This window comes from Camelina sativa, chromosome 4 (genome assembly GCF_000633955.1).
Source record: "Camelina sativa cultivar DH55 chromosome 4, Cs, whole genome shotgun sequence".
NCBI lineage: Eukaryota > Viridiplantae > Streptophyta > Magnoliopsida > Brassicales > Brassicaceae > Camelina > Camelina sativa.
In genome coordinates, this window is record NC_025688.1 from 1,288,862 (window position 1) to 1,313,858 (window position 24,997).

The 24,997-nt window shown below is 37.3% G+C and overlaps 2 protein-coding genes and 1 pseudogene across 2 annotated transcripts; 2 read left to right on the forward strand and 1 right to left on the reverse strand.

Annotated features, from left to right (window-relative positions):
• Positions 4,000-4,598, forward strand: LOC109132608 (defensin-like protein 8). The gene is made up of 2 exons (XM_019244366.1): positions 4,000-4,165; positions 4,317-4,598. The coding sequence occupies exons 1-2, from the start codon at positions 4,096-4,098 to the stop codon at positions 4,484-4,486; spliced, it is 240 nt and encodes a 79-aa protein (XP_019099911.1). The 5' UTR covers positions 4,000-4,095; the 3' UTR covers positions 4,487-4,598.
• Positions 18,089-18,985, reverse strand: LOC109132601. The gene has a single exon (XM_019244355.1). It carries the CDS (start codon positions 18,979-18,981, stop codon positions 18,235-18,237), a length of 747 nt encoding a protein of 248 aa, XP_019099900.1. The 5' UTR covers positions 18,982-18,985; the 3' UTR covers positions 18,089-18,234.
• LOC104779505 lies at positions 20,500-24,728 on the forward strand (annotated as a pseudogene).

Below are 24,997 nucleotides of genomic sequence, written 5' to 3' on the forward strand. Positions count from 1 at the left end.
TCTCCAACAACATTGTCAGTAAATCCGCAATACGATCATTTTGGTCTGAGCAGAACCTGTTGCCACACTCGCAGCACCCGCTGGACCTCCAGCAACACCAGTAAGCACACCAGCCACACCCTCAGCTCCCCACCTGACCAGCATAAGCCTGACCCTCCCGGTCAACACACATAAACTCCTCCCCCGAGATTGAACCCCCATCAATCTCGAGATCCGTATCCGGTCTCAACCAAAAACCTGAGATTGAACCCCCATCAATCTCCTAAATCCACATTTGGTTACAATAGGAAATCTGAGATTGAACCCCTATCCATCTCCTTAATCCACATCCATTTACAATACTTATCCCCACCTCAGACCCCCCCATCTTCGAGCAGTACCGCCTCACCCTCAGGTCTCACCCTCGGGATCTTGGTACCAGGAGAACCCCCATCTCCTTTGCCACCCTCAGGACCGCATTCCTTCGAACTATCGGTATCTAGGGAGCCCCCTGTCCCCTCAGGAGAACCCCCATCTCCGCATAAGTTGTTCAGGATCCCCCGTCCCTATAGCAAACGGTCTTATCGTTTATAAGCATTTTCTCCAACCGGGGCCACCCCCTGATCCGCGTAGAACATCTCAATGTCCTACCAACACCATAATCACTCCCAGCATATCACCACTGTCATGGCCACCCCCAGGCCTCACTCCAAACATCTCAAACACTTTGGATGTCCCCCGCACCCTTTCCAAAAATGGACAAGTTCTACCTCCCAAAAAACTTTCCATTTTTAGAAAATTTCCATTATGGAAACTTTCAATTTATAGAAGTCCCAAGCTATTTCCTTTCCACATGACACATAAGTCAAAAAAAAATCCAAACGAACTCCATTTGCAAAACGTCCACTCCCACAAATCACCGCCATCGGTATTTCCCGATACCGGCGTGATCTTCCACTTTCCAACAACTTTTCAATAGCCAACTGCACCTGCACTTCCTGCACAGAAGCTAAAAAGACTAAACAACTAACAACACATAAAACAACTTACCGTGCAATCTCATTGAAGGCTTGAAGATGATGATACTAGGACTCCATACCACAAAAAATTGACTAACTACTCATAATCAATTTTCATTCACAACATCATGCATCACCCAATAAGAAAATAATTCAACCAATTAAATTCCTAAATCGCTCTAAACCATCCATTTAATCATCCTAGAACCGTAAGGGCTCTGATACCAAACTGAAACGACCCGACCCGTTTTTTTTTAAATAATAATAATAGAATTAAATACCCCATAATATTTAACTACAACCCAAACAATAAACCAATAACAAATCAACATGCACAGCGGAAGACAAACCAAACCAACTCCAATTCAATTTAAATACAATATCAATCATAACCAATATAAACCAGCAACTTAACATGTTTCTAAACCAGGTTCCAACAACACAAACACCAAAAACTGACATCACAAAACTGAGACCCTAGATCATCCTCCCCCTCATCGCCATGATTCCACGATACACATTACCTGCACCACAAACACAATGAAATGCGTGAGTATTACCAGAAATACCTAGTGAGGCGATCCTCCCATCTACAAGCTATACACACAAGCAAATCAAGAGTACAACCACAAATAAAACATAAATAACCAGCCATTGAACATGTCACCCAATATCACATTCACCACACCTACATATCATCACACAAAACAAGTCATACAACCCAATCGCTCAGATAAGCTCATGGTCACGCACTCACCTTATCAAACTGATTATAACAACGAATACAACCAGTTGAGACTCTCCTAACGTCTGAAACAGCCCAGAAACGCCCTACAACAAGCCACACAACCAAAAACGACTTATAGCAAAACTGGACAGAAACATCAGAAAGGAACAGTCTCAAAGACGAAACCCTAAAATAAAAACCAACTGTTAACTATCAAATCTCTCCAGTGAAAAGATAGCCCTAGACGTCACAAAACTTCCCACAAAATTTCAGCACGATCAGATCTCAGATGAAACCGCAATCGATCCCGAAACACCCACTGGTCTCAATCCGCGACTGAGAAGAAACACTCCACGAAACTGCCGATATCTCCTAAAATATTAACTCAAATTCACTTCTGTAAAAAAGAGAGTGTACGAAAATATCTTAGCTACAACCCTACCAAAAATAAATACCTCTCGAAACGATTTGAGCAGTCGGATCCTCCTTCTCTCAAACCCTGACGATTCTGTTCCTTTTGCTTTGAACACCAAAAATCTAGTTTACTCTCCCTTCTCCTCTTCTCACACGTGAATGAGCACTTCTTCTCTTTGTTTTCTTTCAGTCATTCACGACAATAACAGGAAGGAGGCGTCTTCTTATTAACAAAAAGGGTTTTTGGTTTAATTATAATAAACCATGATTTAATTAGATTAAACCAAGATTTATTTAAACCAAAATTATTGAAATCATCCTTTGATTTAATTAATAAATCGACTAGCTTAATAAACCAACCGCAAATTAAACTGACTTCACTCCAATTCTCGATATAAACTTCCATATTTCATATTTTTTGGGGCACGGGCGTTACAGTTCACACCATCGGGGGTGACGGGCTTGGTGCGCAACAAGGACGTTGTGATCTGTTAGTGGGGTTGAATTGTGACACCCTGGGTTGAGGCACATGTAGAGAGGTTTAAAATAAATGATTTGATAACCTATATCATCAAATCGTTCAAGAGTCGTGATAGAACTCCGGAGTTAAGCCTGCTTGAAATAGAATAGTTTTCGAATGAGTGACCTTCCGGGAAGTGATTGTCGGAATTGTGCGATTGAGGGCAAAACACAGGGAAATATCATGTGGTGATTTGTAGGGACAGTAAACAAGTCGTTAAAACCTCCTAAACGTAGCAAACCGACCGTCAGATATTGGTGGGTTGACGGGCCTGGTCAGAAGACATAGAGCCCATTTAAGCGAGGTGGCCCATGGACCGACAGTGGACATGAGGCCCACTAAGCAAGGTGACGGTCGGGGCGTTACACATGGCCTCCAATGAGGGGCTGCAAGCAATCCCTAGCTCAAAAATTATAAGCTAAACTTTTATGTGTACATAATATTTGATGTTGACTTTGTATTTAAATGAAAAGAAAAAAAAATAAAAAAGAGAAATAAATCAGGTTAAATAAATATGTAAAGGAAACACTATTTAAAAGCACAAGATAATAGAAGAATCTGCTTTGATTTGAATAATATCATAAGATAATATCTAATAATAATTTCATATGAATTATGTTTATTAAAATACAGAAATACATGTTAGGAATATATGGCATATGTGATAAAGAGACAAAATAAATATTGGAATGCTTTCTATCTTACAGCTATTTTTGTTTTAAGATAATTTGCTTTAAAAAAAATATGTTTCTTAGATATAGTAACATACTTCAATCAAATCAAATAGATAAAGATGTATTAAAAGTTCTCTTTAGAAAATACTTGTAAAAAAGAATTGTATATATAGATATTTATTATAGGTTAATTTTTATGAGTTGGTTATCAACAAATTTAAAATATTATGTAAGATATTGAGTCCTTGTTGCCTATTTATATATATAGTGCCACCAACAACAGTTCTTGTTCCTACACAACAATTAATTAATTCCAACGATCTCTCGAGAATATTCATTCCCTCTATCTCTCTAAAAAAAAAATGAAGCTCTCAAACCGTGTTCTTTCATCCCTTCTCCTGATCTCTTTTATCTTTCTTGCTGCCACTACAGGTTCAATACTCATGTCATTATATAGTATCAGAATTATCATACATTCTAATATGTGAATTTAGTTGTTATATCACAATTAGTATACATTTTTATCATAGACATNCTTTAGAAAATACTTGTAAAAAAGAATTGTATATATAGATATTTATTATAGGTTAATTTTTATGAGTTGGTTATCAACAAATTTAAAATATTATGTAAGATATTGAGTCCTTGTTGCCTATTTATATATATAGTGCCACCAACAACAGTTCTTGTTCCTACACAACAATTAATTAATTCCAACGATCTCTCGAGAATATTCATTCCCTCTATCTCTCTAAAAAAAAAATGAAGCTCTCAAACCGTGTTCTTTCATCCCTTCTCCTGATCTCTTTTATCTTTCTTGCTGCCACTACAGGTTCAATACTCATGTCATTATATAGTATCAGAATTATCATACATTCTAATATGTGAATTTAGTTGTTATATCACAATTAGTATACATTTTTATCATAGACATTAATTTCTAAGTAACCGCGATATGCTTAAATGTGTTTTTATATATATAGAGATGGGTTTGGCGGATAAAATATGCAAGACACGGAGCGACCGTTTCTCTGGTGTGTGCTTTAGCGATAACATTTGTGCCATCATCTGCGGCCAATTCGAGAAATTTGAAAGCGGTCACTGCGAATTTGACGGAGCCTTACGTCGTTGTTTATGCACCAAAGCCTGTTAAAGACTATCATAATATCATCAAGAACCAGCTGTATTTTTGACTTCTCTCTTTAATATTTCTATGTGGTTGTTGTAGAATATATCTACATATATATATATATATATTGAATTATAGACCCTTTATGTTTTTATCTTCTATTTTTGGATTTATTTGTTCTTGAAAATAACTAAAAATAATATAAATTTACTATGAATTAATTAATATAGTCATTTAAACGTTAAAATAAAATTTTCTTTTAATTTTAATCAATGTTATATTGAAAAGAAAAGCTTATATAGATGCTTTCTTAAACTAACTCGTTGTGTTTAAATTATTACAAAGTAAAAACTGAGGATCGATCTACCTTCCATGATAAACATATAGAAAATTTGGTGTTACCACATTTTACAACATCTATTGCAATTCATCAAAATCTAATTCAATGAAACATCATATTCTAATAATCATATACTGATTCCGCATAATGTATATATTTCAATTTTTGGTTAAAAACATATCACATAGCCAAACGCATATATAAATGTAACGCATCTCCATTAATCAAAATTAGAAACATAATTAGGCTAACCACTTTCGTGTCAAGTGAACTGCGACCCAGAGACTTCACCAGTGCGGGTATAGTGCTAATAACCGGTAGTATTAAAACCGGCAAAACCTATAAAAACCGGTATTAACCCGCAATCCGATGAACCGATTAACCCGACCGGTTAGCGGTTCAAAAAAACTCTACTTGCTTTTTGGAAAATAGAATAGAGTATGAAGGGAATGATGGTGGAGATAACCAAAATTAGTTGTAGTGAATTTGGAGATGTTCAATTAGTGTTCTTTATTTTTCTTATTTGGATTTAAAAGTTTTAATCATTTTCTTAGTATTAATAAACTTCATTCTTTGTTAAACATGATATTCTTTTTTTTTATAATATTTTAAAAATGTTTATTTTATATAAATACATTAAACATATTTTATTCAATTGACCATTGGTCGAACTCAGTTGACCCGATGACCCGGTGACCCGAGAGCTAGTCCGGTTCACGATCCGGGTCGGGTTTCAAAACATTGGTTTTTATATATATAGAGATGGGTTTGGGGGATAAAATATGTAAGACACGGAGCGACCGTTTCTCAGGTGTGTGCTTTAGCGAAACCAATTGTGCCATCATCTACAGCCAATTCGAAAAATTTGAAAGCGGTCACTGCGAATTCGACGTAGCCTTACTTCGTTGTTTATGCACCAAAGCATGTTAAAGACTATCATAATATTATCAAGAACCAGTTGTATTTTTGACTTCTCTCTTTTATATTTCTATGTGGTTGTTGTAGAACATATATATATATATATACATATATATATATATTATAGACACTCTTTGTTAAAGGACGTTGCGATCTGTTAGTGAATGGTGAATTGTGACATCCCGGATTGAGGGACATACAGAGAGGTTTAAAATAAATTATTTGACCACCTATGTCATCAAAGTGCATTTATCTTTTCGGTCAAAGGTCCTGAGAGAACTCCACAGTTAAGCGTGCGTATGCTGGAGTAGTTTTAGGATGGGTGACCTTCCGAGAAATGACTATCAGAACTGTTCGAGTGAGGACAAAACACAGGGAAAGATCATGTGGTGATTTGTAGGGACGGTAACAATTCTTTAAAGCCTCCCATACATAGCAAACCGACTGTCGGATATGGATGGGCTCACGGGCCTACTGAGAGGAAAGTGAAGCCCATTAGAAAAGTGGGTCCATGGACTGGGAGTAGACATGGGCCCACTAAGAGGTGGCTCTTGGGGCGTTACACAGAGAGAGAGAGAGCTACACAGAGAGACTGAGAAACGATTTTACTCTTTTTCAAGCTTTGTTAGGATTTCTTATATTCAGTTTTTACAACTATTTCATGTTGATTTTGTAGTACGTTTTGTTTCTTTTCAATACATCATCTACTTTTATTCTATGCAATTCTCATTCTTTTACGCTTTTATGTCGATTATGATGAGATCTGACTAGTTAACAAAAGTTTCTAAGGATAGGATAGGCTAATAGGTATTCATGATCGGTTAGGATGTTTTAGCTTGATTGTTTTTATAAAGATTGCCTTCTGGATTAGTGTTCTTAATGTTTATTTCAGACTGAGAGGTTGAGATTAGATCCTAGGTGTTTCTGCACCTAGAGATCTTAGATGAAATGCTTGAATTAACTAATGCCAGAGAATTATTCACTTAGCCTAAGAGATTAGATGAGTAAGGGATTTATTAACAATAGTCAATCGGATATTAATGCATGTTTGGTCATGTTTCTCCAACGAAAGTTGGGTAAGGGAGTGATTGAGGTTGACTGTTTATACCACGAGAGTGGATTAGCAAGGATTAGAGATTCATTGTCTAGGGAATAGATTGCTTGAGGCATGTAAAACATTCAAGGTTGATTAGGAATACTTTTGAACCGATTACCCCATCCTTAGGTGTTTTTGTATTTTGATTGTTTACAGTTTTTGCATTAACTCGATCACTTGCATCGTGTGGGAATTCGAGTGCTTCATCATTCTGTTCTTATTTTTTTTTCACCTAATCACCTACTTTATCCGGTACTCGACTGCTTGCATCGTGTACCTCGTTCGAGTAGTTATTTGTTTTATTCCTTTTATTTGTTCATATATATTAGGTTGTTAGACAAAATCTCTTTTATTGCTTGGCTTGACTTGTATAGTTCTGATTGCATTCTATCTGCTAGCATACACTCATTTGGATTGATAACCTTTTGTACAACAACTGCATAGGGAATTGATACCCTAGTTGAAAATCATGTTGTCAGATGTGACATGAAAAGGACCCCAAACATCATTATGAATCAAAGAAAAAGGTTCCTCATAAATGTTTTTTTATTGAATCAAAAGACAATCGTTTTTGTTTTGACAAATGAAAAACTTTACAATGAAATTTTGAAAGTTTCTGAGGAATATTTAAATTTGGAGACATAGTTTTAACTCTTAAAAGGGATGGATGACCTAGACGCTGATGCCAAAGCTCAAGAGAAACAGCAATGAAAGCAACATGATGATTTGTATCAGGAAGGTGTTGATGGTGTAAGAGATAGAAATCATTGTATGGATCCCCTTCATCAATCATCCATTCCTGAGTATGATCCTGAATGAAACGAGAATCATGATAATAATGCACAGATACGTTTTTTGTTTGTTTTTGTTAATGAACTAACACTAATGAGATTTAAATGAAAGGAAGGAACAAAGAAAACATGTTGAAGAATAAGACTGTCACTAAGTTTAAATGTTCCAGTAGTGTGAATGGGAATTGTGATGTTATTTGGGAGAGTAATATTAGTGTGATCAACTGGCTAGACATTAGAGAACATCCTTAGGTCACATAAGACATGACAACATGCTCCATTATGAAGAATCCATATAATTCGTGGTAAAGTAAGGCCTGGTTCGAAAGTAGAAATATAGTGAGAAGGTACAAGTGAGGTACCTTGAGCTGAAATATAACTGTGATGCCGTGAGACAGACGTTAAACATATGACTTGATACGGATAACCTTGAAGTTGTCTATTCCATTGAGTAATCAGCTGAGTAATTTGTTCTCCACCATGAGAGCTACTGCTAGGAGTAAAATTTCTTCTAGAATGCACCATGTTAACATGGTGATTAATCATTGGAGAAGTTCCATTATTAATACCAGCAGAATTTTGTCAAACAGAAGTGTAGGATACGCTAGTAATGTTTCCAATAGAAGATTGTCCAGAGGACTATCTAGTGGGATGGTAGGAAATACCATTATAGGAGATAGCATGATTCTGTGGAATCTGAACTTCTGGACTATGTTCTGTAGATTGAGAGTAAATCATCTATTATGAGGGCTGAGAATACACCATATGAACTCCATTATGTGGTGTTAGATTCCCTTTAGACTTATCTGCATTATAGCCAGAGTTTGGAGACACTTTGTATCCAGGAGGATATCCATGGAGTTTGTAACAGTGTGTTATTGTGTGACCAAGCAAACCACAGTTAGTTCAAAGGCGACGAGGTCTTCCTTGTTGAAATCCTTTTGGTTTCTGATAACTGACCGTAGCTTGAAACACAGGAGACTCTGGTACATGCAGTGGAGAAGTCAAGCACCTATGTTGCTCATCTTAAGAAATGAAGTTAAAATTGTTGGTGAACTCTGGAAGTGGATCCATCATATGTATTTGACGGCGAGCTTGAGTAAAGGATTCATTCAAACACATCAAGAACCTGACAATATTACGCCTCTCATACAACTGAATCTATCGATCATTACATCCACAAGTGCATCTGCCACAACTACAAGTAGGTAACTCTTCAAAATTCTTCAACCCTCGACTTGACCAAACAGAAGTAGTGGGTGCTAAAGAGGGTGAGCTTGATATAAACTTATCGGCATCGGATCTGGGAGGGTTCATACTCGGTTCAAGGTCAGGGAAAGGGGCAGCGGCTTGATACGCATCATAGCAGATAATAATCGAAACTCCACAACGCTGCAACCTTAAACTTATATCCGATGACAAGTAAAGTGCACTATCCATACGGTTTTGAAGATTGATTAAGCGTCTTCTCTAAAAACAGTGTTCCTATGACCGAGTGGGAGACCTTTCTCTCCATTATCAAGTAAACAAGATTCTGAGAAAAACTAAGCAGAGCAGATGAGAATTCAGACCTGGATATGGGCCACAGTGGGGGAATGAGCCGGAAGATGAGAGCAAGAGTCGCTGCCGTTCTGTAGGATCGGAGTGGCGTGCGGCGATGAGGCTCCTTGTTGGACCATCCGCCAGCTTATGAGCTTGCCGTGTGCCGTCAGCGTTCCCACTAGAAAAGGCATATCTAATGGTCCAAGAGAAGCTCTTGCCATCAACGAAATCCAGTGGGAAGGAGACAATGGTCGGAGCTTAGGCACTCTACATTTACATCTCTTATCATCACATACATTCAATTTATTAAGCATTGTAAGTCCTTTGGTGTAAAAGAGCTCCCAGGCACGGGAATCCAGTGGGAAGGAGGCAATGGGCGAACAGAGGTCTCACCGGCTTTAACATAAGATTTAACTTCATACTAAATGATAATTTATTATTCAACTTGTATATAAAGGAAATCTATAATATAGAAGTTAAAAGATAGTTAACTTCATACTTAAAATGCATGGCCTTCACAAATATAAATTTGCCAGCATAGTGCCGTCCGCTCTGATTAGGCTTCGAATATTTGCATTACAAAAACCTTATGTTATGGAATATACAATTTATATTTATGGAAGTAAATACATATAAAGATGATACTTGGGAAAGGTAGCTAAACTCAGATTTTTTTTCTTTCTCAATATTGCCCTGGCCATGAATTACCCTACAGTAAGAAATCGAAATAAGTTTTAAATATGATATGTACTTTGACTGTAAAAAAACACATAATTTTGAAAGGCATGTGACAGTGCTAAAATAAACGTACCTTTGAAGAATAGCCTGTTTAAATCATTCTCTTAGTTATCCTGAGAATAAAAAGAGCAAAAAATTACACCGGTTATGTCAACGTATTATGTATGTACTTTTGAAGAATAAGATATGTATTTGGGCGTGTGGAAAAAAAATATATAACTTTGAAAAGCAAGTGACCCTCCCTAATATTGTTATAAAAGTAAGATAGAGGTTTTAGTGTTTCTCTTTTTCTTATTCTCATTAACTTATAGAACAAGTATATTATATAGTAGATGGCAAAGCCTAATCCTAAATCGAATAGGTTATGGCCGATGGGCCTTACACATGGCCGATGGGACTAACACAATAGGATAAGTAATGGGCCGGTTATGGAAGTCCACTCCATGTGTTTTACAACACTCCCTCTTGGATGACATAACCGTGCCGATGCTAAGGGATCAGTGCAATACGCTTGGGGGTGCTGCCTCATTAAAACCTTACCAAGAAAACCCATTGGGACAAAACCATGGTGAAGGAAAAAGAGTACAGCACGCATTGCTCCCCCTGTTCTAAGCATCACTGAAAGTCCTTAAGCCTCTGCATTCCAATCTGATGCGTGAGCTTCTTGAATGTTGATGCCGGTAAAGATTTGGTGAAGAGATCGGCTGAGTTGTCGCAAGACTGAACTTGTACCACTTGAACTTCTCCGACCTTCTATAATTCGTGTGTGAAGAAGAACTTGGGTAATATATGCTTCGTCTGATCTCCCTTGATATATCCTTCCTTAAGTTGTGCGATGCAAGCCGTATTGTCTTCATAAATCATGGTTGGTTCCTTGTCATCGACCATACCGCAGTCCGTCCTGATATGTTGAGTCATCGACCTCAACCATACGCACTCTCGACTAGCTTCATGCATTGCTAAAATCTTTGCATGGTTAGATGATGTGGCCGCAATAGTCTGCTTCATAGAACGCCAAGAAATTGTTGTACCACCGTGCGTAAATACATAGCCAGTTTGAGACCTAGCATTATGTGGATCGGACAGATAACCTGCATCAGCAAAACCAACTAAACCTTCTTTGTTATGGTTAATATAAAATAAACCCAAATCTGTCGTCCCTTGTAGGTAACACAATACATGTTTAATACCGTTCCAGTGCCTTTGGGTCGGACAAGAACTAAATCTTGCTAGGAGGTTCACGGCAAAACAAATGTCTGGTCTAGTGTGGCTAGCCAAGAACATTAACGCTCCTATAGCACTGAGGTATGGCACTTCAGGACCGAGAACTTCTTCATCGTCCTTCTTTGGACCGAATGGATCTTTATTCACATCAATGCTCCTTACAACCATTGGGCTAGTCAATGGGTGAGCTTGGTCCATATTAAATCTCTTGAGTACCTTTTCAGTATATGCCATTTGATGCACAAGGATTCCATTATTTATGTACTCAAGTTGCAATCCCAAACAGAATTTAGTCTTGCCTAGGTCTTTCATTTCGAATTCTTTCTTTAGACATTCGACTGTTTGGGCAATTTCACCAGAGGTTCCAAGGATGTTTAAATCATCCACATACACTGCTATGATTACAAACCCTTTGTTTGCAAACTTCTTTAAAAATAATACATGGAATGATGGGATCATTCTTATAGCCCTCTTTGGCTAGGTACTCACTTAGTCTATTGTACCATATTCGCCTACTTTGTTTCAGTCCATAAAAGGATTTGTTTAGCCTTATGAAGTATTGTTCTCGAGAACCGCTCTTATCCTTGAGCTCAATACCCTCTGGTAATCTCATATATATTTCATTATCCAGTGGACCATATACATATGCGGTCACTACATCCATTAGCCGCAAATCAAGTTTTTCTCTTATAGCCAAACTTAGCATAAATCTAAAAGTTGTTGCATCCATCACAGGGGAGTATGTCTCCTCATAATCTATTCCTGTTCTTTGAGAGAATCTTTGTGCTACAAGTCGTGCCCTATATCTTACGATTTCATTACTCTCATTTCTCTTTCTTACAAAGACCCACTTATGTCCAACTGACTTTATATCGAATGGTGTCCTTAAGATCGGTCCAAACACATTCCTCTTCTTTAAAGAGTTTAACTCTACGTCAATGGCTTCTTTCCATTTTAACCAATCTTTACTTTGAGTGCACTCTAATATAGACGTGGGTTCATGATCCTCATTTATCTCAAGTGCTATCTTATACGCAAATACTTCATCAATGTCGATATCTTTACGGTTCCATTTTATTCCAGACATAATATAATTGATTGAGATCTCATTATTATCAATACCTTCAGGTCCTTGAGGTTCAGCGTCCCAAACCTCATTTGGTACCTTAGGATTTTTCGCGGCCATGTCTATCATTTCCTTAACCTCGGTTTGATTTGCACCTTTCTTAGATTTCCGAGGGTTCTTATCCTTGGAACCTAATGGTCTAACTCGTTTCAAACGGGCCTTAGACTCTGTAGCAACTTGATTATTGTGTTCCTTCTGAACATCAATACGTATTGGTGCATTACAAGCTGGTATGTACGATTTTGTTACTCTTTTTGGGTCCGCAAAGGAATCTGGCAATTGAATAGCTAGCTTTTGCAAATGTATAATTTTCTGGACCTCTGCATCACAGGCTAGAGTCCGAGGATCTTGCCAATTTAAGGATGTCTGATTCCATGATATTTCCTTAACCAGCTTGTTATTCTCTCCACCCAACATAGGAAACTCGGATTCAACAAAGTGACAATCCGCGTATCTGGCCTTAAATAAATCACCGGTAGTTGTCTCAAGATACTTAATAATGGTGGGAGAATCATATCCAACATATATTCCCATCCTCCTCTGAGGTCCCATCTTAGTTCTCTGTGGTGGAGCAATCGGTACATAAACGGNCTTGGAACCTAATGGTCTAACTCGTTTCAAACGGGCCTTAGACTCTGTAGCAACTTGATTATTGTGTTCCTTCTGAACATCAATACGTATTGGTGCATTACAAGCTGGTATGTACGATTTTGTTACTCTTTTTGGGTCCGCAAAGGAATCTGGCAATTGAATAGCTAGCTTTTGCAAATGTATAATTTTCTGGACCTCTGCATCACAGGCTAGAGTCCGAGGATCTTGCCAATTTAAGGATGTCTGATTCCATGATATTTCCTTAACCAGCTTGTTATTCTCTCCACCCAACATAGGAAACTCGGATTCAACAAAGTGACAATCCGCGTATCTGGCCTTAAATAAATCACCGGTAGTTGTCTCAAGATACTTAATAATGGTGGGAGAATCATATCCAACATATATTCCCATCCTCCTCTGAGGTCCCATCTTAGTTCTCTGTGGTGGAGCAATCGGTACATAAACGGCACACCGGAATGTTTTGAGATGGGATATGTCTGGCTCATGACCCGTTAATAGTTGGGATGGTGAATACTTATGTTCACTAGATGGCCTGATGCGTATCAGTTCTGCTACATGTAATACTGCGTGTCCCCAAGCTGACATAGGAAGTTACGACCTCATAAGCAATGGCCGAGCAATCAATTGAATAAGTTTAATGAAGGATTCAGCTAATCTATTTTGTGTATGGACATGTGCCACGAGATGTTCCACACTTACCCCCATGGACATACAGTAATCATTAAACGCTTGGGATGTAAATTCACCAGCATTGTCTAGACGTATAGTCTTAAGTGGAAAATCTGGAAAGTGGGCTCGCAGACGTATAATCTGGGCCAGCAATCTAGCAAACGCAAGGTTTCTAGTTGACAATAAGCAAACATGCGACCATCTGGTCGATGCATCTATCATGACCATAAAATATCTAAACGTCCCACAAGGTGGGTGTATTGGTCCACATATATCTCCTTGGATTCTTTTCAGAAAGTTTAAAGTCTCTTTATTTACTTTGGCTGGTGATGGCCGTATAATAAGTTTCCTTTGTGCACATGCTACACACATGAGATGTTTAGGGATAACTATCCTCTCTTTAAGAGTGTGCCCATTTGAATTCATTACAAGCTTATGCATCATGTTCGAACCCGGATGGCCAAGCCGGTCATGCCATAAAGTGAATTGTTCATTGAAAATCTTATTCATTGCCAAGTTAGCTTCTATCATATCAATCTTAGCATGGTAAATACCAGTGGCTAGTGCAAGTATAGCCTCTAGGACCTTTTTATGTCCTTGGGTGGTTTCTGTAATATATAGAAACTCTTTTTTTTCTTCACCCTTTGTCTCAACATGGAAACCATTCAAACGAATGTCCTTAAAACTCAATAAACTTCTCTTTGAGCTGGGTGAATACAAGGCATCACTTATTTCAAGATGTGTGCCATTAGGTAGCAAAATATTAGCCTGGCCATAGCCTTCAATTAGGGTTGCTATACCCGCAATTGTACTAACATTGGCACTTTTCATAATGAGATTAATAAAATATCTCTTATCCTTCAAAATTGTGTGGCTGGATCCACTATCCACCACAAGTATGTTCTTGTCCTCAGCCATTGCTAATATAGACAAGAATTTATGTTTTAAACTTTTAAAGTAATATATTGAAGGAAAATAAATAATTTGAATTTAAACCAAAATAATTATCCAAAACAATAATCCAATCAAATGCAAAACATAAACCACAAAATTAAATCAAAACAACATTTGAGTTTAATTATCCTCTCCTAAACAATCGGAGGTTTCATAATCCAATAGGTCATCCTTCTCATGGTCGAAATCACCTTCACCATCGAGATGAACCAAATTAGCTTCTGGATTTTTCTTTAGACTCTCTTGATAGAGATCAACAAGGTGCTTAGAGGTTCTACAAGTCTTTATCCAATGGTTCTCCATACCACATCTATGACAAGTGGACTTGGTCTTATGTTGCGGTTTAAATTGCATGATCAGTTACCACGGCCTTGACCACCAAAATTGTGTCCTTGATAGGTCCCACGACCAGGACCACCACGTCCACCTCCACTACGGCCACGTCCATACTTGTCCCTATGGACATAGTTAGACGCCTTAGTCTCTTTCGGCTCTTTAGGCTCTTGAGGGTTTTTCTTTGCCATGTCCACCTTGTGAGCTTCTGGTAATGGAGTAGTACCAGGAGGTCTCAATGCACTATTTATCATCAATAGCTCATTGTTTTGCTCAGCTAGCAGAAAACAAGATATAAGGTCTGCATATGTCTTAAACCCCTTTTCACGATATTGTTGTTGAAGCCGTATGTTATTGGAGTGAAAGGTAGAGAATGTCTTCTCTAGCAGATCCTTCTCAGTAACCTTTGTACCACATAACCTTAGGATTGAGACTATCTTAAATAGCTCTGAGTTATACTCATCCACGGATTTGTAGTCCTGGATCCTTAGGTTTTTCCAATCAAATTGAGCCTTTGGTAGGAGCACCGTCTTTTGGTGTCCATATCTGCCTTTCAGCTCTATCCAGAGGTCAAGAGGATCTTCAACAGTGAGGTAATGGTTCTTGAGACTCTCAGCAAGGTGGTGGCGTATATGCATTATTGCCTTGTACTTATCCTTTTCTGCACATTCAACCTCATCCTCAATGCATTCGCATAAATCCTTTGATTTCAGATGGATCTTAGTGTCCAAAGCCCATTGCAAGTAATTGTCTCCAGAAGCATTAAGGGCAGCATAGGAGAGGTTGTTGAGCTTAGCCATCTGCATAATGGAGAATATACAACTGATCATTAGCATGCGGTATATGAGACCGAACCATGCAATCAATATTAGGCCATGCGGTATATGAGACCGAACCATGCCAATCACTTTAGGGTCATGCAGTATATGAGACCGATCCATGCCACAATATTACACTCAAAATTTTGTGGTTTAGTATGCATGCAAAGACAACAATCCTAGATAGATTATATTCTAGTATGCAAAGTTTTCCTTTTACCAAAATTTCATTTTTCTCAAATTTTCCTTTTTATTAAAATAGGATTAGGACAAAGTTTTAGGAAAATATTTTTTAAACCTTTAAGATAATGATTATAATTAATTTAGAAGTTATCCAAATGTATTTTCATGCAAACACATAATAATTTCCGATTTTAAAATTTTAGTTTTTAGAGTTTGATTAAACAAATAATCTTAATCGGTTTTAATCCTTAGAACAATCAGTTTAAATTTTCTTCTATGATTTTTGAATTTAATAGTTTAGTTCTAGGGTTCTTATGCAACAAACAAAATCAAACAACCCTAAACTTTTAATCTTAAGCAATTCGGATTTTAGGGTTTAGATCTAAGGATTCATGCAATCAATTCTCAAACAATCAAACAATCATAATCAGATATTAATCATAGCATAAACAGTTTAATTGCAACCAATCTAAACAACCTATAACAACCGATTTTAAAGTTTTAAAGTTATAGGGTTTAGGATTTCAAAACTTAAGAACTCGTTTGTTTGATTGTGTACTTGTAGATTTAGAGTTCCAATAGATTTAAGGATCAAGTTCGATTTATGGGTTCTAAGGAGGTTTGATTTTATTTACCTTCCACCGTTTGGAGGTTAACTGGATTTGAACCGGGAGCTAAAGACCTCGGTTATACCTTGAGTTGATCCACGAACCACGAACCTCGAACAGGATAAGAACAAAGCTTGATCACGAACAGAAACCGGACCACGAACTAGGATTAATCACGAACTGGTCACGGACAGAGCTTCGAACAGGAACTGGCCGCGAACACCGATGGGAACTGATCGCCGAACTTGGACGAACAAGAACTTTGTGGGCGGCGGTTTTTAGGGTTTTTAGGGTAAGGGTTTTTCTCAGGTGGTTTTAGAGCTTCGTGCTGATAACGTGTTATAAAAGTAAGATAGAGGTTTTAGTGTTTCTCTTCTTCTTATTCTCATTAACTCATAGAACAAGTATATTATATAGTAGAAGGCAAAGCCTAATCCTAAACCGAATAGGTTATGGCCGATGGGCCTTACACAATAGGATAAGTAATGGGCCGGTTATGGAAGTCCACTCCAAGTGTTTTACAACAACTATAATATTTTTATGTTTCTGTTTCTGGCATTAGATGTTGGTGTCATATCTTTGAGGCTGTGTTTATATAGATATCAATGAATATTACGAAATCGGACTGGTTAGGAAATTAAGAATTTTTTTATGTATTTTTTAGGGATTTTACTTGGTAGTGTTACTTTTCCACAAATCTCGTTGTACATTAAATATTTTATATTTAGCAGAGGAACTCTTTAGATTTTTTATATATTGAAGATGGAAAATCTGGAGGAATTTAGAAAAAAAAAATCGAAGTTATTATGATTGATTGGAGTGAATATAGAGTTTCCTATATTGGAATGGCAAAAATTGTGTTTAGTTTTACAGAAAATTAGGTTTGTAAGTGGAGTTAATCTAGGAACATTATACTGGATTGATAAGAGGATATTTAATTCACATACCTTATTTTTGCATATTTCGATTTTATCTTTCAATTATAAAAAAAAATATTAATTATAATAACATTGGTTGTAAATACTTTCAAACTTCAAGACTACTTTGACTAAACTGCTGTCAAAAATGTTAATACAGATTGTATTAAAAACCAAATGATATAAAAATTTAAACTTAAAAGTAAAGTTTTTTTTGTTGTGCACCAGATTTATATCAATCAAGCAAAGTTCAGGCCATACAAATTTATATTAATCAAGCAAATTTATATTAGCTTTTAATTTCACTTATGAATAGAATATACTACAATAAACGATAATTCAAGTTTTATCCAACTAATTAATGTGAAATAGTATACTTTTATTTTAATTTCAGTACTCATTTTTATTGCTATCATTCATGCTGAATTAATTTAACTGATATGTAAATGTAAGTTAGCGCGTGTAAATAATTTTGTATTTTTATTGGTTATTTTTTTTTTTTTTTTTTTTTTTGGAAAAAAGTTTATAGGAATTGACATCANAGATATAAATAAGTAAATTAGCATGCATCCATAAATATTTCATAGCTCTTTAAGAAAAATAAAGTTAATATTGAATTTAGTTTATGTACATACATGAAAATTAGCATATATCTAAATATATTTTTTTTTAACATCTACACAATTTTTATTAATATGAATCAGAGTATACATGATCATCAATGAGATTACAAATAGAACCAATGATTTGTGTAACAAAAATATTATAAAGCAAATTACGCGTTGCGAAATACTTTATCATCTTTGTCATTTTCGTCAATCTGGTGTGACTTTCTTGCTTGGGAATCATCTTCTTTTGACTGATGAAATACCGGTAACGCATTCAAAAATCATAGGCAGCGATTCATCTGTTACATCGCAATACCTTCGGATTGATCAAAACTCTCATACAAAAAGAGATATCAATGGTCTTGATTGTAATTAAAACCAATTGTTGAGGATATGGTATAAGCCATCTTCTGATTTTCTTCCATATATAATTGCTTATTATCACTTCATCTTCATCTCCGAATTGCCTCTTTCTCCATGATAGTTTCCATGGACTGTTTCTTCGATTAAGGTTTGCTTGTCTCCAAGATCTGCATAACGCGGTTGCAATATATCTTGAATTTGTCGATCCTTTTACTAACATGTAGTTAAACATGTTATGTTTCTTCTTCATTGGCCATCTTACACGAGTGTGATATGTATGCATTGTGGGCATTATTTGTTTGAAACTCCACACACCTTGACTCCACATCGCATAGAAGAAACCCATTGCTCCAAAGACGTTGTTGAAGATCTTCACGACAAATGCTTCTGCTGTGATTCCGGGATCCCATATGCGTCGAGGGTCGCATATTTGCATTATAACACCATCGGCAATTTTTGCCGCTTCGGGATTACCCGGCAAAACACCGTGAATGAAGCACATCATCATCACACGGACAATTACGCCTCTATGGAGAGGAAAGAGAACCTTGACAGTGAGAAACGAAGTAGCGGCCATTGTTATGGAGATTAGGAATTGAGGCATACTCAACCATAGATTTTTTAACAAGGACATCATCATAACCAGATCGCCATGTTCTGCACTGCCAGACAAACCCATCACCAAAAACTCATCTCTTATGCTACCATTNCTTTTGACTGATGAAATACCGGTAACGCATTCAAAAATCATAGGCAGCGATTCATCTGTTACATCGCAATACCTTCGGATTGATCAAAACTCTCATACAAAAAGAGATATCAATGGTCTTGATTGTAATTAAAACCAATTGTTGAGGATATGGTATAAGCCATCTTCTGATTTTCTTCCATATATAATTGCTTATTATCACTTCATCTTCATCTCCGAATTGCCTCTTTCTCCATGATAGTTTCCATGGACTGTTTCTTCGATTAAGGTTTGCTTGTCTCCAAGATCTGCATAACGCGGTTGCAATATATCTTGAATTTGTCGATCCTTTTACTAACATGTAGTTAAACATGTTATGTTTCTTCTTCATTGGCCATCTTACACGAGTGTGATATGTATGCATTGTGGGCATTATTTGTTTGAAACTCCACACACCTTGACTCCACATCGCATAGAAGAAACCCATTGCTCCAAAGACGTTGTTGAAGATCTTCACGACAAATGCTTCTGCTGTGATTCCGGGATCCCATATGCGTCGAGGGTCGCATATTTGCATTATAACACCATCGGCAATTTTTGCCGCTTCGGGATTACCCGGCAAAACACCGTGAATGAAGCACATCATCATCACACGGACAATTACGCCTCTATGGAGAGGAAAGAGAACCTTGACAGTGAGAAACGAAGTAGCGGCCATTGTTATGGAGATTAGGAATTGAGGCATACTCAACCATAGATTTTTTAACAAGGACATCATCATAACCAGATCGCCATGTTCTGCACTGCCAGACAAACCCATCACCAAAAACTCATCTCTTATGCTACCATTCAAAACCATCTCGGCTGCCAAGAGGGAGCACACAAGAGCAGTTGGTGATAATCTTTCAAGCAATCGGGACTCCGACTAAGATTTATTAAGAATACTTTAAACTACAGATGAAAAAAACTGGAAAAGAAAGTATGGCCGACGCCGGAGTCGACGCCGGCCGAAGAAAACTAACGAAAGTTGTTTTTGTTAAGAATCGCCTTCTCCGTCGCTCGGAGAGAGACAGTTACGATTTTTTTTTTTTCTAATCTAAATATATTTTACTTTTAAATTTTGTTAATTTTCCTTGTGATATTAAAGAAACTAAAACTTTTAAAAAAAATCAGATATAAATATGTAAATTAGAGTTGACAAAAAAGAAAAGTAAATTCGTAAAGATAAATAATTCTTATTTGGCTAAGAAATAAATAATTTATATATATATATATATAATATATATGTCGACATCTTTTTTTTAATATTTTTTCACTTTATAAATTAATCTTATTATACATCGTACAAATTCCTCGTTTCTTCTTAACGAAGGGAAAGGAGAAAAACCTAAATCTTCTTAGAGCAAGTCCACTGGGGTTCTCTTAAGAATTCTCAGGCCCAAAAATAAATCTAAAACCCAAAAAGAAATCATAAAATGAGAGAATCGTTTCTCCGGGAGGTATCCTGAGAATCGGATGAGAACCGCTACGTGGCGGGTTATTATTGGTCAGGGGTAAAATACAACAAAAAAGAAAAAACATTTTTTTTCTCTATTTTCTTCTTTCTCTTCGCGACGTTCTCTCTCTTCTATCTCTCCATAGACGAACGGCGAATCCCATCTTGAATCACGCAACTCACCTTGAATCGTTGGATTTTCCGGCTTAAACAGGAAAGATCTTGTTAGATGAGAGAGATCTGTCGAGGTTTCGGGTTCCAATCGAGATTCCCCTCGATATGACATGTCGTTGCTCACGGCCTTCTATCTCCGACGTTATCACGGAAGGTTCATGTGATGGGATTAAGGGGACAGCGAGGTCAACCGGCTGGCGGTTCGCACACACAAAAGGTTCGTCATCTGATCTTCGATTAGGGTTTGTAAGGTTAGGGTTTGTTACGAGAATTTGAATCTAGTGTGAGTGTGAGTCTGGGTTTACAATTCTGATCGATTGGTTGCTGTTAGAATCAGATAAGATTTGAACAGATAGTGAATTAGGTGATGTATATATGTTTAGAGTCTTAAAGGTGTAATTTTTGTGGTTCTGATTTATCCTATTGTCCATGAAGGTTCCTACTCTCCATTGGTTTTGCTTGTAGCTTCATGACTCCTTTAGTGTATTGTAGAATTCAGGTGTTTGATAGTTTATTCTTTAAGTCTGTTTTGTTTCTTTAGAGTTGCATCTTATACGGTCCTGTGATATGGGGAATTCGGGTGAAAGGTCTTGTCCTCAATACAGTTTTTTTTCAGTTATTTCGTTTCTTAAGATTGAAGAGTACACTGTTTTGAGAGTATATGGAATCCAATTCTTTTCTCAGCTACTAAAGTGTATTGATTTCTCCTTTGTCTTGTTAAGAATTTTTGTTCAAGAGAGAATCTTAGCTGTGCTGGCTTTGAGTCATGACAGATGCTTTTCTCATTTAAGGCTATAAGTGGATGGTCGTGAGGGGCAAATTGAAAAGATTCTCACAGCTTGTCTTCAATGATTTCATTGTATATCTTGATCATTGTTGTCATTTGTCATGCGTGACCTTGTCCACCTTTATACTCTCTCGGTTTGTGAAGTTTTTGGTGTAAAGTTTTAGTATTAAGCTTTTTGTTGCAACTGTGGGTTTTGCTCAAAACGAGTGTTTTTGTCCTGGGTTCTTATTTTTTTGCTTACAAGCTTCAAATTTCGTAACTTTTTGCATCTTCTGTGATTTGGGTTTCAGTCACTTTCTCGTTTTTTGAAGTTTTTGGTTGAAAAGTTTTGGTTTTTATTTGTTGCAGAGGTTGAAGATGTCAGCACCGAAATCGGGTGGTGATCCAGCGCCACATCCGTGGAAAGAGCAGCTTCCGGATATCTCTTACTACATCACAAGTCCTCCTCCATGGCGTTAGTTTTCTCTTCTTTGCCTCTATACCTAAAACGTTTGACTTTTAGTTATTGTTCTTAGCATACCCCTACCTTTGGAGCCTTGTTGTGACTTCTATGTTTCATATTTCTGAATTATGTAAAATATTTTTGTTTTCTTTTCATGTAATATAAATAATTAAAATAACTTTTTCTTGTTTTGATTATTTCATAATTTATTAAAATGTGATAATTAATTAAAAAATTGTTAAATAAAAATTATTTTAATGCTTAAGCCTTAAGCAACCTTGATAGAGGTTCTTGAGTGGAAGAGTGATTTAGTTTAAGTTGTTAATGGATTGATTTGATTAATTTAATATTAATAATATGATTAGTTTAATTAAGAGAATCTTGATCCAAGTTCTTGAGTGGAGTTGGTCTTAGTACCTTAACCTCTTTAGGGCTTACGAACAATGAGTGATATTGATAGGATACCTTCGCCAGACAAGGATGGAGCCTCGTCATCGACGATGCAGAAATCCCCCTTTTCGATTCGGACCCGTATTCGATGGATTGTGGATCGACCCGACGACGGAGCTGGACTTGCAGGTCAGAAGGTCCAAATTAGCGGGTGGGTTAAATCGGGAAGGGCGCAAGGAAAAGGGACTTTTGCTTTTCTTGAAGTGAACGATGGAACCTGCGCAGCGAATCTTCAGGTCAAGGTTGATGCTTCTGTATACTCACATCTCTCCAAGTTGGTTGCGACGGGGACTAGTCTGACCGTTGATGGGTGTTTGAAGCTTCCTCCGCAAGGCAAAGATACGAAGCAGAAGATTGAGCTTAGCGCCGAGAAGGTGACTGATGTTGGAACGGTGGATCCGGTTAAGTACCCGATTCATAAGAAGAAGCTGACTCTAGAGCATCTGAGAGACCATACTAACTTTCGTGCAAGGACCACCACGATGGCAGCAGTTACAAGAATCCGACGTGAGATTACTCTTGCAGCCCACCGTTTCTGTTATGAACATGATATATGTCACATTCACACTCCTATCATCACAACAAGTGATTGTGAAGGTGCTGGTGAATTGTTCCAAGTGACTACCTTGATGAAACAATCTGACAAGTTGGAGAGGGAAGCTGCCAATTGCTCATTGTCAAGGAGGAAGCTGAAAGCTTGCCAAGCAAGCAAGCAATGTTGGATAATTCCAACTTGTGGAAGAAGCTATCTCCTATGAAGTTGCCAAAAGAGATAGAATAGGAAAAAGGAAAAGTTCCTAAGATTAATAAGTTGTAATATGTTAATTCTAATAGGTTTAAGAAAAGTTAAAACCTATAAATATAAGAGTCTATGGAGAGGTGTTCCATAAGACTTGAGAGAGAGATTTAGTTTTTGAGAGAGTTTTCTAAATCAATAATATAAGAGAGGTGTTCTTATTCTTCAAATTTGTTCTTAGATTTGGTAGTAGAGCTAAGGTTGTAGCTCCGATCNTTACTCTTGCGACCCACCGTTTCTGTTATGAACATGATATATGTCACATTCACACTCCTATCATCACAACAAGTGATTGTGAAGGTGCTGGTGAATTGTTTCAAGTGACTACCTTGATGAAACAATCTGACAGGTTGGAGAGGGAAGTTGCCAAGCTCATTGTCAAGGAGAAAGCTGAAGCTTGCCAAGCAAGCAAGCAAGAGATCACTGAAGGAAAGGAGGAGACTTTAGCTAAAACTGAAGAGAGGTCAATGCTTAAGTCTGGAGGATTAAAATTTGATTATTCCCAAGATTTCTTTGGTCGGCAAGCTTTCCTGACAGTTTCTGGTCAGTTACACGCGGTACTGAACCTATGCTTGCAGTATGGGAGATGTGTATACCTTTGGCCCCACGTTCAGGGCAGAGAAGTCTCACACCACAAGGCATCTTGCTGAGTTCTGGATGGTTGAGGTTGAATTAGCTTTTTCCGGTGTAAATGAGGCTATGAACTGCGCAGAGGAACTTGTCAAATACATGTGCAAGTCGTTGCTTAAAAAGTGTGATGATGACATGCAACTTATGGCTAACAATGTCGACGAAGACTGCATTGAAAGACTAGAATCAGTTACCTTAACTGACAAGTTTGATCGAGTAACATACACGGAAGCGATAGCCTTACTTGAGGAAGCTGTGGCTCAAGGAATGAAGTTTGAGAACCAAGTGAAGTGGGGAATCGACTAAGCATCTGAGCATGAGAGATACTTGACAGATGTCTTGTTTCATCAAAAGCCTCTTATTGTCTATAGCTACCCGAAAGAGATCAAAGCTTTCTTCTACATGAGACTTAACGATGATGGAAAGACAGTGGCTGCATTTGATGTCCTCGTTCCAAAGGTTGGAGAACTAATTGGTGGAAGCCAAAGGGAAGAACGGGTGGAGGTCCTCATGGAGAGAATGGAGGAGATAGGTCTACCACTCGAACAATACAAGTGGTACATAGACTTGAGACGTCATGGAACAGTGAAGCATTCTGGATTCGGACTCGGCTTGGAGCGTATGCTTCTCTTCGTTACAGGAATGGACAACATTAGAGACGTTATTCCCTTCCCTCGCTATCCTGGAAGAGCTCAGGTTTGATAGGAGGCGTATGTCAACCGATCGAACCAGAGCGTACCAAATCGCAAATACGTGACGTGACGTGACAAGACCAGTTTTATTTAATTGTTTCAGCTTATTAAGGAGACTTGGTCTGTGTCTTTTTCAGTCTTTTTTGTTAGCTGGTCTGGTCTTGGATTTTTAACTTTGATTTATCTGTATATATGATCTAGTTTTATGCGGTAAAAAAAATTTGTTGATTGTGACACACTGACACTGACATCGATTATGGCTTTCACTCCTATATATGCAGGTACAATTAAATATTTCATTCGATTCTTATCAAAAGTTTCATCGTTTGGTCTATTTGGTATCTCTATTTGTCTTAGAAATAAATTGTGCAATCTTTAGGCTTTTTTGGAACTGGATTTCAACCACAATTTAGAAAAAAAATGAGGAGGAATGTGATATTCCTCTTAATTCCACAATTTTTTTTACCATTTGATAGTAATTATTTTTCCACTACATTCCTCTACATTTTTCAAAAAATAAAGAACAATAGAACAAAAGTGT

What these genes read in the sequence shown, in the direction of transcription:
- LOC109132608 (XM_019244366.1), top strand. Translation starts at nt 4,096, where the DNA reads ATGAAGCTCTCAAACCGTGTTCTTTCATCCCTTCTCCTGATCTCTTTT. An exon ending in CTTTCTTGCTGCCACTACAG is followed by an intron (nt 4,166 to 4,316) that starts GTTCAATACTCA and finishes TTATATATATAG; the next exon opens with AGATGGGTTTGGCGGATAAA.
- LOC109132601 (XM_019244355.1), bottom strand. Translation starts at nt 18,981, where the DNA reads ATGGGTTTGTCTGGCAGTGCAGAACATGGCGATCTGGTTATGATGATG.